This window comes from Rhipicephalus sanguineus, chromosome 1, assembly GCF_013339695.2.
Source record: "Rhipicephalus sanguineus isolate Rsan-2018 chromosome 1, BIME_Rsan_1.4, whole genome shotgun sequence".
In the NCBI taxonomy this organism is placed as follows: Eukaryota; Metazoa; Arthropoda; class Arachnida; order Ixodida; family Ixodidae; genus Rhipicephalus; species Rhipicephalus sanguineus.
The window spans coordinates 22,283,375-22,301,277 of record NC_051176.1 but is presented as its reverse complement, the minus strand read 5'-3'; the positions used below and the strand labels follow the sequence as shown (position 1 = coordinate 22,301,277).

The following is a 17,903-nucleotide window of genomic DNA, read 5'->3' as shown; positions in this document are numbered from 1 at the left end:
TAATATGGCTGCCCAAACAACAGCAACAACTCCGAGCGAGAGCGCGAGCTGTTCCAAAACACCTTGTTCCAGTCTTGGTAGACTGCTGGCTCGCGCTCGCCGTACCTGGTGAGCAGGTGGCAATATAGGCCTTTTCACAGGAAAGAAAAAAACACCGCCATGCTGAGCTGCGCGCGGGAGTATAAAGGCTGACGTCACAGCCTCGGCAGTGCATTTTCGGGGGTTCACGCCCATTTCGCGCAGTCCAGAAAGGCTTATGGTGGCACCCAGGGAACCGTTTGTGAAAAGGTCTATAATAAGTGCAGATTGCGTCGAAAAACCACAAGCCTGAGGTCCCCGTCTGCAGTCGCTCACGCCGGAAAAACGAGTGGACGACAGAAGCGCGAATACAGCTTCATGTTGAAGCCCCACAAGTTGTTTTCAAGTACGTATTTCTCATGCTTTCTAGTTATGAAGAATTCGTAAACAGGGTTTGTGTGCTGGAGCCGAGGTTTGGACAAGCGGACTTGTCTTCTTCAAGCCTGTAACTGCTCTCAGTAGCGCTTGTGTGTATGTACTTCCCGTCCAATCCAAACAAAGGAACAAAGGAGGTGCAGAGGGCAACTGCGAAAGCGGGTGGACGTTTCGCTGAATTATGGTTGTCAGAAGGAAGAACCACTCGACAATCGTAGGCCCTAGAAGAAGGGCTTCTTAACTCTCGTTGGTTTTCGCTATGTACCGTATCGGATGAATTCAAGATCCCCTTTGAAACGCTTCTACCTGTGGCTGGAGTGCACTACACATCTGAATAAGGTATGATTTTGTATATTTTCTGTCTCTTCAGGACCGGAAGTTTGACTGAAGTATGTAAACCTTAAGATCGTCAAAGTTCTGACCTCCTACATTAAAATGCTGTGCCACTGCTTTCAGTAATTTCTTCGCCGTGTCCGCGCGATGCCCATTTAATCTAACATTAACAGGCTGTCCCATTTCGCCAATATGAACATTTCGACAATATGAACATTCGATCATGTAGATAACGTTGAAGTAGTCTAGGTAAAACTAGATTTTATATGATTGACGTAATCACTTGCGGTCCTTTTAACTATAAAGTCATCTTGAAGGTGTTTGGAAGTCTGACATCTTGGACGCGAACAAGGTGCTATGTGGGCAGTAGAATGAGGGCTTACTTTTGCATGCATCAACATGTCCTTAAAGTTTCTATTGCGGCAAAACACGACCTTTGGTACTCCGGGAAACGCTTTTCTAAGGCGTTCGTTGCTTTATAATATTGGATAATACTTCCATATTGAAAATCCTGGGTTGGTGCATGCTGGAATCGTTGTTGGATATGGTGAAAACAACAGTGGACAAGGTGGAAAGAATAGTGGATGTGGTGGAAGCTGTGGTGGTCATAATGTCTGATAATGGCGAGAGTGGAAAAAATGGTGGCAGATGGCGGTGGTGGTGGCGAACTTCTTTTGGTGTTAAGTGGAAAGTGCTGGCTGATGGTGGCTATGCAAAACATGTTTTGGTGGATGGCTTGGTGAACAAGCTGGATGACGGTGGCACGATGGAAGCATGGTGGATGATGGTGGCATGATGGAAGTGCACGTGACAGTGTGTGAAATCACTGTCATTTATAATGTATTTGTGTTGAATGTGCAGAAAAATATGTTTACAGTTCAATGAAGACAACGCCGATCATTACGCTGTCCAGCACGCTTTTTTTTATTAATGCGGCGTCAACAACAGCCTTAAGTTTTGTGGAGCATAGCAGCTCTGAATGTTTTCATTTTGCGCACGTACTTACCAGGTGTACATCCGCGATGTGTTGCTGTAATGTTGATGTTTACAAGTCTAGAGGGGGGGGTTCGGTGTGAACAGCGACAGTAACTGTGTTACATCGCCGCGCAGTTGTCGAGAAGTAAATGAGCTCTGGCTGCGCAATTGCCCCTTCCAGCGGGTGGACCAGAAAACAGCCGCCGCTTGATACCGCCACGCTAGAATCGCAACTCTGGCAATTCATGCAGACTCACCTACCTCAGCGGCACTTTAGGGTAACAGTGAAAATGCATGCAAAGCTAAAGTGCACAAACTTTTACCTTCGGACTGGGTCGGCATAAGCCCCACCAAGTATGACTTCCACCATTATATTCTACCACCATGATTTCCACCAAAGATTAGACATACGTACCGAACGAGTCCGTCTGCCTGTCATCGGCGCTTCTCGGTTGCAACGTCAAAGTCAAAGTTTATTTTCCATTCTGTCGTACACAAAGAAAGGACTGTGAAAAAAAAGCTGTGTTTTAAAACAGGTTGACTAGTTCACAGCCCCATACAAAAACGAAAGCATAAAAATACATATAAAGTAAAAAGTCGGAGCGGTAGCAGCACCGCGGTAAACATTGCGATATGGCACCTCACGGGCAGTGCGCCTCAACAGGGCGTACGCATTGTAGTTGTGATTTTAATACATATGTGAACCGCCGATTGAAAACAAAATTATTACATTGTGTAGAAAACGTAAACATGACAACGCGATTGTGATCCAGAAAGAAAATATAAGGCACATAATACATTGCATAAAAAAGGCATTATATGGATTACAACATTATCCACTGCATAGATTACAACCTTAGAAGTGCCTACATGCAATTGAAAAAAGCAAATATATATCTAAGAGTTTTGTTTTGGAACGGAGAGAAAAAACTATGTAACTGAATGTGCTGTTGATTTAAAGATAAAGTATTATATTTTTGCAAATAATTCATGGATGTCGTGGTATGAGCAGTTGAATAAGTCAAAACCTTTCAGGTCACAATGATTCAGAAGAGCTGGAAGAGTGCAAGATAAGCTCTGTTTGCCGGAGTTTACCCGTGTTATATCAATCTCCCACTTCTCTCCATGACGGGTGGGGTAGTTGAGATTCCTTGCACGCAGGCTAGCTAGACTGCGTAGATTTTTTATGTGGCTAAGAGTTTCCGATCTGAATTTTCGGGTAAATGTATAAATATATAACTGGTGCACCTTAATTATACCTGAGCTACAAAATAAGGGTCTAGCGGATGCCACAAAATGAGCAATAAATATATGCCTAATACATTTTTTCTGAAGCATGTATACTTTATCAACATTAGTAGCCGTTGTCGTACCCCATACCAATTGACAATAATTTAAACGAGAGTTAAAAAGCGCATGACATAGGAAAAGCTTAATTTTTTTGGAAGCAAATACCGAATTCGACCTATTACACCTGTTACCTGAGCTAATTTTTGCAAGACATATCCCACATCATAATCTAAGCTCATGTTCTCGGAAAAAAATTGTGCCAAGACATTTAAAATGGTCGACAATCTCAATTTTGCGAGTACTCAGTATTATATCTTGGTGAGATGGAATTATTTTGTTCTTAGCTCGAAATATAAAAGCATTTGTTTTGTTTTCGTTAATACGCATAGCATTTGCTGGTGACCATCATTCTAGCGTTTTCATTGTTTTGTTACAAGTTCGTATAAGCTCGTTAATGTCATGCCCTGATAAGAATATACTGATATCATCGGCATATATGATATATTCGGCCTCATTGGAAATAATTATGATATCGTTAAGATATATGTTAAATAATAGTGGTCCCAATATACTGCCTTGCGGATGCACGATTCCGATGAGTACGAATGACTTTACAGCACAGCTGTGGCATCGGTTAACCTAAATGAAGCATTTTTTCTTGTTTACGGTGTCCGCACAAGAAGCGATGAGCATCGATGCGACGCGCTTCCAGCAAACGCCTCCGGTCACCAACCGCCGCCGGTCACACTCGCTGGCACGTCCCTGACTCGTATGCGAGAACATAGACTTGTCAATTCGTACGCCTTATTGAACCAATATGATGGCATATTTTCCCCGCGCACTGCACTCGTTTTTGGCCCACCTCTTGTGTAGTTGTAGCCAATGACACAGCGTCAGATCAGTGCGCTGGCAAGGCCGCGCTGTACGTTGCGTGAAAAAACCTCACAATACTCAATCAATTGTACGCGCGTATTTATCGAATGAGATTAGAGTCGACATAAAGCCTCTGCACATGTCGGCCTTTGGAAAAATCGAGAAAGGGCTATTAAACTTTCCAGTAACAGGCGGTAAACTGTACCTGCTCCTCGGTACACTTGATATTTTTTTGGAGTTACGTTGGGAATTGTAAATGAAACCTACCGCTGTTGCCATTATCGACGTGCCATTCGTTAGCGGCAGCAAGTGTTTGCGTTTCATAACTATTCAAATTTTAGTAGGAGGTGAAGATCGCGTCTGTCTCGAGTATGAGACGTGCAAACCTGCAGTGAAGTCGTGCATTAGTATGTTGACTAGTCATTCTACAGAACGCAAAATATGTGTAAGCGTGGCGTAGTGGTAAAGTACTCGGCTTGGGATCCGAAGGTGGCACGTTCGACTTCTAGTGACGGAAGATTTTTTTGCATATGGTTTTTTTTGTAATAATGCTTTCTACATCGCCTTCTGTACAATTATTTATGTGTGGCAGCTAGGCACGAATGTCCTGACGATGTGAAGCCATTTTACGATACGTTATCATCCAGCATAGACCATATTCCACCATCTTCCAACACCATAATCACCATAATGATGGATGGTGGAATCCACCATTCCACAAGGTGGATAGATTTTAAATAGGGTTGCGCAGGATATTATTCATGTTTGGGAACGTATTTGAATATTTTGGTATAAATGCTAGCCGCTGGTTCGGCTGTGCTAGGCGGGCTCTTTCAGATAGTGTTGATTTTCTGTCTTATTTACATGCTTCGTTGTAGACCTTATTTAAAGCGTTGTGCGTGTTTTTTCTTTCAACTACTGTTTCCTTTAGGTTCCTTAAGTCATGAACATAGTCACCGTTGTCGCTACAGATCCTTCTTACACGCCTTGCCTGTCCAACAAATATCCCCTGTTTGCAGTGTCGCGGGTGATGACTAGTGTAATGTAGGTATTGTTGACTGTCTGTTCTTTTTCTGTAGAGCGTGGTCGTTAACTTTCCTGTTTCAATAGATACGGTCGTCTCTATGTAGTTAATTTCACTGGAAGAAAGGTGCATGGTAAATTTATTACTATGGTTAAACTTGTTGCAATGGTAAATGAATGCGTTTAGTGCGCTTATGCCATGTTCCCATAAAATAAATACTATGTCGTCTATGTAGCGGAGATAGGTGGAATGCTTTACGGGCGATGATTTCAAGAGCTCTCATTCTGTCTCATAAAAACGCTGGCGTATGTTGGCGCAAAAGGGGTTCCCACACTAGTGCCAAAAATGTGTAGGTAGGTGGACGAATCAAATTCAAAATAATTAAGCGTCAGTACTTATTTCAGTAACGAGAGGTAAACTACAGCATTATGTGTTGGCTTGCTTTCTATGAGTGACTATGAGACCGCTTCAATTCCTTCAGTGATAGGTATATTCGTGTACAAGGAACATACATCTAATGTTATCAGAATGGCCTGATCCGAGAGTGTTTGTGTTTCGTTAAGAGAATCTATTATTCTAAGGAAATTAGGTGTATCTTGGACAAACGACGGTACGGTGTATTAGATAAATGTTGATTTAGACACTTTCATAGCGACTCAGTAGGTGTACTGTTGTTGGATACTATTGGTCTGCCTGAGATTTGAGCGATAAGTAGTTCATCTATGGAAACCTTATGAATCTTCGGAAAAAGGTAGAAGCAGCCCGCTTGGTTGTTTTTAGGCATCGTGAACCAGTGCTCGGAGGTTGTGATCAATTCCCTGGCTAGAAAATCCGTTATCGTATGTTGTATAATATTACTATATTCTTCAGTCGGGTCGAATGTTAATTTTCGGTAGTGGGTGTCGTTGCTGACTCCCATGAAAGCTTCGTTTTATATTTCTCTATTTGCCAGATTACTATACTACCACTCTTGTCCGCAGCGTTTACGAGAGTGTCGTTTCTGTTTGAGAGTTGTTTCAAGAAGTCGTTTTCTGCATAAGTTAAGTTCTTCGGCTTTCGACTCTGTCTAGTTGTGGTTAAAATTTCCCTTGAAACTAGTTTTATGTGTTGGTCTTACTCTTGGCATTGTTCTGCATGTGGTGTCCAAGAGTTATTGCTGACGTCTTCTGTATGTGCCTTATCATAAAAGAATTCCCTGATGCTCTTCCTGATGCTCTTCCTTTGTTCGGATTGTAGGACGAAGCAAATACACACAATCACTAAGGAAGCAGCTGCCGCCTTGAAGAAGACAAGTCTGCCTCGAGCACAGAAATCCTCTTTACGAGTTTGTCATCACAAGCTTCCACCTTCCCCTAACTCCAGCCTTTTTTTTTATTCATGCTTTCTAGGACGCTGAGGAAATGTGTTGCGTAGTAATACGGAGGCTGCAGAGTTACTTTCCCTGTGACACTCTATAACTTTGTCACTGGACGTCTTGCGTAAAAACGGTAGGACCGCTATACTAAATGCTTTTTCTTGCTTTATTTTTCCTTTTCGTTCGTAAACGAGTGCGTAAAGGGTCAGCAGGTTGCCGGAGGAGGTGTACTAGAGGTGATTCCTATTGACAAGCTTTCTTTGCGCAAATGTTCGATCAAAGCATCAAACTTCCAGCTGGGAAGCCCCTCAGTAACTTGTACTTTAGAGCATGTGCGCTTTTCCCGTGCTCCAGGAAAAAAAAAATGTGTTCATAGAAAAATATGGATGGATTGCATATCTCTGAGGAGCTTTTGTCATGAACAGTGGTCAGCTTATAGGAAGCTTCAGAGATGAATTGTTCGTTGTTATTGCATGGCTTTGCCCATTGCAGGAGATAATTTGAGTTGCCTAAAAGGATATTGAAAATACCTGTTTGATAGCATTCTCGCGGCGTATATGGATTTCATTGAGTGTTGGCTCCTTGATCTTTTGAAGGTCCCTCCTCCGTGCGCTCTTTGTTTTGCTCCGCGTTTCCTGTCTGCTCTCCCTGCCGTTACCCTTCGAAACGCGCGTGGTCCTCTTGTTTTGCTGTTTTTGTTTTCGCTAGCGCCATTTCCGCCGTATTCGGCTGGCCAGGCATAACGAACATTGCATGGTGCGTTTTCTGCGCTATATCCTGGCGCTGAGCCGTGTTATTGCGCATATAACTGCAGTGACAAGAATGAGTATGGGTATGCAGTTTCTATGATATCGCAAAGAAAGCGTCACGGCTTGTCCAAGCAGTGGCTGCACAACATTGATTGAACGCATTTTGTTCCGACAAGGAAGACTTGTTAGCGAGGAAACAGACCTACCATATCACTCGTATCAAAACATTCCCTAATGCTGCAGCTTTTAAGATATGCCCGCGTGCTAATCAGAGTTTAGGCTGTGAAAATGCCTACGCTGAATAGAAATCACGTTTTCTTCACTATGCCCAATATTCTGATAATCACCTCGCACGTCGTCGACTTTTATACAGCGGAGAATGCAGCACTATATGTTTCCGCTGTGAACAATTATGTGCGACATAACCCCTCTAGATCGCACTTTTCGTGACTGTGAAGGGTGGATCGTCACACTCTCAAAAAGTGCGATCGGCCGCACTGAATCTGTATCGTGCATAAAATGGTGTAGGTTTGTGCCACCGCATACTGTTAACTGTCTTTTCTTCAGCATGTTTTTTTTTCTCACTACCATCCACGCTCTATGACATATTTCCACACCAGCATGGGCTTTGAAGCTGAATAATATGTGTTGTCGTTGATGGATATCTTGTTAACCAAAGTTCTTGCGCGTGCGGGAAAATGAAACAAAATTTGACTGTTCTGCTACACAATGTATCGGTATTTCGGTGTCAAGAGTCGGAATGCGCCATCGAACGGAATATCCATTGGCTAAAACTATAGAATATCATATTCCTTTATAGGTATATCTAGCAGTTCTTCAAAACTTCCATCACACCATTGCTTAAATATTATTGTGTAAGTCTTTCACGTCAGCTTCTATAATGGCGCTCGATGGGCGGCTTCCGCCACCACTTGGTTGCACTGAAATTGTGCAACCGCCCTATACAGTGTCGGGTCCACAGCGAAAAAGCTGCGTTCACATTCATAATACCTGGATGGACGATGCATTAGTGACTAATTCAATAGTAGAAGGCAAACCTAATATAACGTCTGCGTGGCGCACGCGCACACACAGACACACACACACGAGGAAACAGAAGCCAAACACGTGGTGCTGCGCCTCAGCAATAATAATTGTTGGGGTTTAACGTCCCAAAACAACAATATCATTATGACGGACGAAGTAGTGCAGGGCTTCGGCAATTTCGACCACCTAGGGTTCTTGAATGTCACCTGAATCTAAGTACACGGGCCTCAAGCATTTTCACCTCCAACGAAAATGGGGCCGCCGCGGCCGGGATTCGATCTCGCAACCTTCGGGTGGTGTGCCCTTAGTTGCACCAGATCATATACACGCCTTTTCCAAATCACGCCCTTCCATCGAATGCCGAGGCAAAAAATGATATGCGAAGGCGCTGTGTGCTTGAGGAGGATCGAGGAGGAAAACGCGTGCACGGGAAAGATATTGCCGCTATTAATAATAGTTGTTATGGCTTTTTCGTCCCAAAAGCACGTCATCATTATGAACGTGGTCATCATTATGAACGTGGTGCGCCGACAATGTCTCCGGAAATTTTCTACCCCCGGGGGTTCTTTAACGTGCACCTAAATCTAAGTACGCCCCGCCACGGTGGTCTAGTGGTTATGACTCTCGACTGCTGAACCAAAGGTTACGGGATCGAATCCCGTCCGCAGCGGCTGCGTTATCGATAGCGCCGAAAATGTTTGAAGCCCGTGTACTTAGATTTGGTGCACGTTAAAGAAGCCCAGGTGGTCGAAATTTCCGGAGCCCTCCACTACGGCCTCCCTCATAATAATATCGTGGTTTCGGGGTGCTAAACCCCAGATATTATAATTATTGCGTGGGCTATTCAAAAAGCAAGGGCCGCTTGATAATATTTAAATGTTTAACGTTAGAATGGAGATTTAATTGTGCAGCGCCATCTGTTAATTCATCGCGAAGGTACAGAAATTACTGTTCTGACTCGGTAGTCGTCTGCTTGTCGGGGAATGCAAACGACAATGTCTGCGAAAATGGTTGCTCGCGCCTGTTGTGAAGAACGAGATGTAAATAGATTTTTGCTTGCAAAAGGATCATCAGCGTCTCCAATTGATGCGGAACTGTACCTACTTTATGGACATGGAGTGATGGGTCAATAAAAGGTAAGGAAATTGTGTCCAGACTTCACAAGTGTGCACGGCCAAGAGCGGAGTGGAAGGGCCAGAATCCAGGCCAATGAAACTGTTCAACATGTGGACCGGGCATTGCGATTAGATCGGCGACTGACAGTTAGGCATCTGTCGGATGAATTTGCTCTTGTCCGCCGCACTACAATTTGCACGACTGCAACTGAAAAGCCCAGATATCACAGTGCGTGCAAGGTGGGTACTAAAAATGCTTACCGACCAACTCAAACAGCAATGAATTCCTAGGCGGCGAACTTCTATGCAGAGGGACTAAAGGAAGTGGTGCAGCGGTACGAAAAGGGCTTTTAATTCAGCGGTGATTATGTAGAAAAGTGAAGTAGTCTTGTGCGAAACTAAACCAGCCAATAAAAACTTTTACTAAGGAATATTTATTTCTTGGGGGCCAAATGGCCCTTACTTTTCGAATAACCCTCGTACTATTATAAAATTAAGTACACGGGCCTCAATCATTTCGCCTCCATCGAAATGTGGCCGCCGCGGGCGTCATTCGATCCCGCGACCTTCGGGTAAGCAGTTGTGCGCCAAAACCACTAGACCACCGCGGCAGGTAGTGTCGCTACGGCGTAAGATCATGGGACTTTAAGCCGGAGTTAACTGAAGTGGCCTCTGTACGACCCTAAACGCAGCGCTCTTGTAAGAATAAAATTCTAGGGTTTCGCATGCGAAAGCCACCATGTGCGTGGAGAACCCCATCTGGGGTTTGCACATAAATCGAAGCGCACGGGTGTTCTTGTCTTGCACCCCATCGAAATGCGCCGACCCCGTTCACGAGCTCTGCAGCGCAACACGTTACCTGCTATGCTGGGTGCAGGGCTATTGTAAACATTCTTCCTGTTTGTCCTTATTAGAGGACCCCTGACAGCAAAACCTTTGTGACTTTTTTACTGTAATTTGTAGCCTTGTGTCTGCTAATGCCGAAATTGAATCGTAATTGCTGTGACGTATCGCATGATTAATGCTAGCGTCATTAATTGTCACCAATTTCGGCATCACTTCAAAACGCCCGCCTAAAGTAGTAAGAAACTAGCGCCCCACAGCGGGGCAGGGCCTGAGACCACGTGCGCTCAAGCTTCCGTGACGCTGAACGTGCAGTCTTCAAATAGGAGGACCCGCGCGCGGTGAAGAGTGAAACGATATGGGTGCTTTGAACGTGTCCCCCTCAGGAAAAAGAAAATCATTCCTGGCGTAAGCAGCCACAACCACCTTGAGAGCAGCCCGACAACAGAGCGAGAGGGACGAGAAACAGTAGCCCTCCTTGGGTGCCAGTTGTGGTTTCTTGTGCGCCCCGTGATGTTCTGCGACGTCGACAATACTCGCTTTTAGATGCGAAGCATCTCTTGCTCGGGGGTATGTCCCGCGGCCTGCTTGTCCGCACTCACACTAAGCATGCGTAACTCTCCTCCTTGCCTCTCTCCAGCTGCGCGTTACTCTATTCACTTCTCTCCCAGCAGCTGTTCGCGCTTCTCCTATGTTCTCGCAACTCGCGATGGAGGACCGCGGCCCTCCGCTCGCTCAGCGCGTCGCCCAGAGCCTCCTGGCACTTCGTCAGAGTGGTTGCGACGTGGTCCTGCAATGGCTACCATCCCACGTCGGCATCGTGGGCAACGAGGCGGCGGACGAACTCGCGAAGCGAGCACACTCCAGCGCGACCCCGGTCACGGACTACGCAACATCGTTCGACTCGGCGCGCATCAACTTTCGCCGTGAGTTGATGCGAGAGCATCCGGACGCGCGGATCGCCGCTGGACACGCCCCACCTCTCCTTCCTGCAGCTGGCCTCTCCCGCCGCGATCGCGTGCTCCTCCTCACCCTGAGGACCGGTTCGGCGTGGCCCGCGGAACGTAAACATCGTCTCCGCGGCGCGGCTGCACCGAACTGCGTCGATTGCGGCGCGGTAGAAACAGTTGCACATCTCCTCTGCGAGTGCCCCGCCCTTGTCGACGCACGGAAGCGGCTGAAAACTGAGTACCACCGCCACGGCCTGCCCTGTGTAACCCTACAGGACTTCCTGTTCCCCACCGGCTACGAGGATCGCCGCCGTGGCACTCTTGTGGCCCTGATCTCCTTCCTTCAGCGCGCGGGCCTGATCGAGCGGCTTTTCTAAGCCGCTCGTGCAGGGTCGTGTGTTGCAGTTTGATCGCGTTGCGGAGGCGGGAGGGAGGCGTCTCGTTTGCCGTTCTAAGCCGATCGACACGGCAGACCGGGCGCTTCTCTCCCGCCTCCGTTCCAATTACTACCTCATCCTCTTCTCTCTTTCTACCGCCTTCATCCCCCCCCCCACGAGTGTTTTGGTTGAGGTGTCCTACACAGAGACAGTTATCGAGCACTCTTCCCCCATTTTCCCTCCTTTTCCTCTCTACCTATACCAAGAATAATAAAGAATCACATCTCTCGCTTCTGCTCTCGCGGCGCGTGCGCTACTCTCCTCCTCTAGTCTCCTCTCCTTGAAGCCGGTAGAGCGCTTGGCGCGTTGTCCAGCGCTTGCTTCGGTTGACTCCTCTGAAATGCGCGCTCGACATGCCGAAAATCTCTCCTGCACAGCGCCGCGATGAGCGCCAGCGTATGCGCGTCCCCTCCCCTCTCTCTCCTCTCCTACGCTGTTTTCCTCTCGCGCGCCTGTCGACCGCGTTCCCCGCCCGCCCTGTGAGAATTAACGGCCAGGCTAGAGGGAAGACACAACGCGCGTAGTGTTCCTCTTCGCGTTCCACGACGCGAGGTCGGTAGCATGCCCAACGAACGCCAACGGAACGCGATCGTGCAAGTGCTCCGGCTTCGCATCGCTTCATGGTCCCCTTTAGCGGGAGATGGTGTAATTCTTTTTGTGGAACGTCAGGAGGGACTTCTGTCTACGTCCTACTAGCAGCGATGTCGCGAAGGGCTGAAAACTCAGATGATCACTCACGCTTACTTCGAAACCAAAATAAAGTATCTTAAAGGCAACGTTCCCTTAATCATAATCGGTCAGAAGTGCCAGCAGGACTATCAAACCACACAAGCATCTCGAATTTCCAAAGTCAGGGGTCCATTAACGGGAAAGCTAGGTTTACTCGACGTAGCGTACTATGTTTATAGCGCGCAATTCGTGCGTTGAAGACGACCGATGTCAATGACCAGTGGAATACTACGCGCGCATTCGCCAGATGAGCATGACAAATAGGAGCGGCAGCGCATTGAGCCGCGACAGCAGCTTAGATGTGTTGCCTCCTTTTTTTGTTTGTGTGGGTGTAGCGTGATCCCGCTGTGCTGAGCTACGCACTTAACCTTTGCCAACTGCGTAATTCGCCTGCTAGTGGAAATGCAGCCTAAAGCATAATTAAATACTCGCCCTGATGCACTTTTTCTTGCCCTAAAGTTTTATGGTATCTGCGTATAAGGAAGCAGCCAAAACAATGTATAGAACATACATTTATGCCCAGGCTTGAGCCTGTGACACCTTTCTTCTTTAGGTTAACACCTCGGTTTGTACGTTCTGTCGTGGTGTCTGCATTCGAGTTTTGTAACGCGCCCCCGTTTTACACGTGCAGATACAACGTGGTATTCTTGGTGCTGACTTACGGCGTTCCCGTGGCAACTTTGGCTCTCACCTACTGGCGCATGAGTGTGGTGCTGTGGGGAGATCAGTGCATTGGCGAGTTCACCCTCCAGCAGGAGAACGCTCATCGCGCCAAGCAGAAGGTGAGCACTTACCTCTGGTGGTGCACAAGCAGAAAATCCAGTGCTCGTGTCACTGATTCCGAAGCAGCAATGCGAAGCGTGTGGGGAGGGTTTCTCTTATTAAAATGGCATGCACCCTTTTCACTCGTTAAGAAAGTTGGCCAGTTAAAGAAGTATGTCACCAATGATAGGAATCTAACAATAAAGTGTTATGGAAGGAGGAAGAATCAAGTATTTCTAACTTTTTTGTTTCTCAGAGAGTGTATTTGGGGTCGAGAGCGAGAAAGAGATCAGGGGGAGGAAACGTAAGGAGGCCTTCGTGAAGAGACTACTGCTCCTTATCGCAGCGAGAGAGTTCGGGCACTGAACAAGAACTATGCAGAACGAGAACATCCGGCAGATCCCATGCATTGTGGGAATTAATTTCGTGCAGGGTAGCCTGTGGCGGATTTTTTTAAAGCCACATATCACGAGGTCGATCGAGGTCCTCGTAGTCGTTGTGAAAAGCGTAGCTCATGATCGGCACTCCCTTTAGAGCTGAGACGCCAGCTTCACCGCCACGAAGTGCACGCTACGGTGCGATGATGTGCATGTCATACGTAGCGGTCGTAGGCGCTTGATTATAGCTTGAGAAGCCATAGATCTGTAACATTTGTTACATTGATAAGAAAGCGGCTAGCCGGCAGTGCCTCCCCATTTGGCGTTGTCCTGACATTACGCTTGTATAGGGTCTTTTTAAGAAACATTTTGAAGCGCTAGCGTAGCTCTGTGGTAGAATACTTGACCGCAATGCAGAATGTCTGGTTGCGATTCCGGCTTGAGCCGTCATTTTTATTCTTTGCTTACATCAGGATACTGAACCCATCAACAGCAACATCGACCCCGACAGCGCATTTTCAGTGACACGGTGGCTTCACACTGTCGGGTTCAGATTTCCAAACTCTGGGTTGATATAGACTGTGAATCACCTGTGAAGCATACCTGCACAACATGGGCAGCGTCATGCGGGTATATGCCGTACGTGACTGGTTGAAATGATTTCATGACATACGCAACAGGGTAGTCACGTTATTCACGTCGTCAATCGTGTTCGTCAAACGTTCATGACCTCTTATGCCAATTTTGTTATGTGCCAACCAAGGGGATGATTACGACGGAACCAAGACGCCGGCAGATAGATAGATAGAAAGATAGATAGAGAGATAGCGCTGTCGCTGTAGAGCAAGCGCTGTCTTTGTCAGCCTCTTCTGTCCGTCTGTTTTTTGGTGCGCTTCAACAAAATTTTCAATTATGAACGTAATCCAACTGGCCCAACTTACCATCTTGCTGAGATAGATAGATAGATAGATAGATAGATAGATAGATAGATAGATAGATAGATAGATAGATAGATAGATAGATAGATAGATAGATAGATAGATAGATAGATAGATAGATAGATAGATAGATAGATAGATAGATAGATAGATAGATAGATAGATAGATAGATAGATAGATAGATAGATAGATAGATAGATAGATAGATAGATAGATAGAGTCAAAGTTCTTTCGGCTCGCTAAGAAATGCTTCGCATTTACTACTGCTTTAGTGAGCGAATATCTTTTTGCACTTGTGACGGATGTTGGCCCTGTTCGAGTATCTCTGACTCAGAAAATGCTATTGACTCCAGCTGGCTCAACAATGCCCGGACAGGGATATGATAGCAGCTAGGATATCTTATCGAACACAGATAAACAGCACGTGCTCGATGGTTTCGTGTCGCCTGCAGGTGTTGCAAATTGGGTGGTCGACCACACAAATGCATTACAGAAATAGGCATTCTTAAAGGTGACTCGTAGTAGTAAGCTGTATAAAACCGTTGCTTCATAGCGGCGAAGGCTGGACCGCAAAGTGTTTAGCCGTAGCAGCTAAGGCGTCCACCTTATGTAGCCGGCAGCTGGACACACTCGTCCAACTCCCACATGTGCTGCCTTTTTTTGCGCGAGAGCCGATGACGCTTTTCTGATATTCGCTAAAGGAATCCTCGCTGAAGCGTTGCCGGGTCTTCGTGGACCGACCTGGGCAGGAATTTTGGCGATGCCGCAGTGAAGCACTTCGAGATGACCTCGAGCAATGTTCTCGAGAGCGCCACTCGCCGCCGTGAAATTCGCTCGCGCATTTCGATACGTAAGGGAATGCATAGTTTTATATTCAGTGAATATAACTTTTTTGTTGTCGGTTCGTCAGTTTTTTTAATGAAATGGAATTCGCCAAAGGATACACGAATCGATAAATACGAGAAAAAAACATCTGAATCCTTAGTGTCAAGCAGTTTTGGATCCATACAAAAAAGTTTACTGATTTACATATACAATATTGCAATTTTAACTGTTTACGTATTTATTTTTGTGCAGGTAGCTGACAACGTATTTGAATTAGATTTAAAGTATTAATACATGCCATTATAACAGTGTTTCAGGTTAACAGGAAAGTGTTCAGATTGTTTTATTTCGACAGGTAGATGGTTCCACAAACGGCAACCAATACTAGACAGCCGTCTTTTGCGATATACAGTTTTTACACGTGGCTGTAAGAAGTTGCCGGCTTCGTAGCCTTGAGTGCGAAACTGAGAGGAAACAAATGAAGAACCGTGAAGTGGACTATTTTTAGTTATACAATTACGAACCATAACTATAGTTTTATAGTTTATGAGCAACTTAAGAGGCATGATTCCAAGTTTGTTAAAGAGTGGCTTGAAAGAAGCTGCATAACTTGCACTTGTCAAAAATCGAATTTCTCGCTTCCGCAACACTGGTTTATATATTTATTTATTTGGAATACTGCAAGCCTATAGATTGGCTCAAGCAGGATGGGCGTTACATACAATGCAAAAGTGAATATACAAACAACGCAAATATGAATACAGGCAACAACATAAAAAGAGTGAAAATAATTTTACAGATAGGGTCATTAAACGGAACGAAAAAAAAACACGCATATGATAGGAGTAAGATAAGTAGGAACAAAGAACTCTATATATTCAAAACGTGACTCTGCATATCGTTAAAAAATTATTGGAAGTAAATATGCAATGTGGCAAAGAATTCCAATCCGCGACCGTACCAGGGAAGAAACTGTGCTGAAACGCTTTTCTGCGAGCGAATATTTGTGCCAATGAATGTTGATGACTGTGCCGTGTTTTCCTCGTACTGAGACGCTTAACAGAAGCTGGAAGAGCTAAACTGATCTTACCTGTAAGGCAATTGTGAAGGATTGAAAGACGGTTAACTTTTCTCCGGGCTTCCAACGTCGGTATTTTATTGCTCTTCATCAAATCTGTTGGAGAAATCTAGACGTTTATACCTGCCAAGTATAAATCTGGACATCTAAATAGCGCGAACTTCAGGGACGAAAGACAGGAGAATGCGGCACACACAAGCGCTTTCTCCTGTCTTTCGTCCCTGAAGTTCGCGTTATTTAGATGTTCAAATGGAGTACCAACTAGCCCAAACATGCACCTTGCTAAAGTATAAATCGAACTGCTTGCCGCTGAAAGTTTTTAGCTGTGCAATATCTTTGTGCTAATGTCGATCCCATGATATTGAGGCGTATTCCATGTTTAGACCTTATGCAGGCATTGTAAGCTAGAAGCTTTGTGCTACATGGTGCTTTTTTAAGTTTTATTTTGAAGAACTGCAGTTTTCGGAGACAAGCTGCACAAACGTCGTATATATGCTCAGACCATGTGAACTTCTTTGTTAGGGTAACGCCTAGGGTTTTAAACTTGTCAACTTCTGAAACCTGTTGGTTGTTAACTGAATATGCAAATACACTGAGATTTTTTTTACTAGTAACACGAAGTAATACTGTTTCTTCCGCGTTTAAAAGCATTCCCCATCGTTTGCACCAATCCTCTATTGCACATATACTGTTTTGTAACAAGATGTGGTCATTAGTAGATGATGTTTCCTTAAACACAATGCAATAACCAGCAAACAACCGAATTGATACAGTAGCAGGAACGACTTCAAGCATATCATTAACATAAAAAAGTCACAGTTTCGCCGCAAGCGCGAAGCAATGAATGCGATAGAAAGAAAAGCGGCCCGTGATGGACGCGCAGCTACGCTGCAGAAACATCTACCCCTGGCAGCAACTATCGCGCGACCAGACAACGGAAGGGCAAGGTTCTCCCTGCGCAAATATTAGAAGCGAGCGAGCGAGCTGGCCGACGAATTTTAAATGCGCCCGTTGCGCTCCTCGCGCCATCTCGCTGGTAATGAAGAAACGCTTCTAAGCGCCTGCCGTCTCTGAGTCCGGCCAGCGGTATAACTAGGGTGAGTATGTAACGCTTGCCGTCAGCTACCTGAAGGATTTGCGCTTTGTGGCGTAGTGGTTAGCGCCACGCGCTCCGGAGCGAGAGGTCGCTGGTTCGATTCCGCGCTTCGGAAGCATTTTTCTGAATTATTTTTCTTTGCGACTTTATATATAAATAAATAATACATAAATATTATATATATATATATATATATATATATATATATATCGAATTCTTTGAACGTCATTCACGCTGGACCCGACGTATTATATGCAAGGAAGGGGCGACGAAACTTTCTTGAAAGCAGATTTACTTGACGTTTTCAGCTGGTGGACCAGCCTTCGTCAGAGTAACGCGAGAACCTTTGATACCTGGCTTTAAAAGCACTTTCCAAAAACACGTCAGCGCCATCTGCACTGATTGGAACAGCAATGCGCATCACACATTATCACATGTTTTAAGAACAGAACAGAATGCGAATACAGACAGTAAGACATACAGATCGAATCTCTCCGATAATTGTGACGTGTACCGTGATTATGCGTAGTTAAAAGATGTACATATGCACAGGTGTAATGACAAGGCATGACAGTATAAGTACAATCTCAGTGTAACGAGGGTGATAAATGAGCGTACAATTCAAGCCATTGCAATAAGTAAAGGAAAAAAAGG

At 45.4% G+C, this 17,903-nt stretch overlaps 1 protein-coding gene across 1 annotated transcript in view; it reads left to right on the top strand.

The window, feature by feature from the left end:
* LOC119397698 (tachykinin-like peptides receptor 86C) overlaps positions 1 to 17,903 on the top strand; it is a 907,940-nt gene that overhangs the window by 491,388 nt on the left and 398,649 nt on the right. Inside the window, exon 3 of the mRNA XM_037665326.2 lies at positions 12,804 to 12,954. Within this exon, the coding sequence (XP_037521254.2) occupies positions 12,804 to 12,954 (151 nt within the window). The remainder of the gene's footprint in view (positions 1 to 12,803; positions 12,955 to 17,903) is intronic.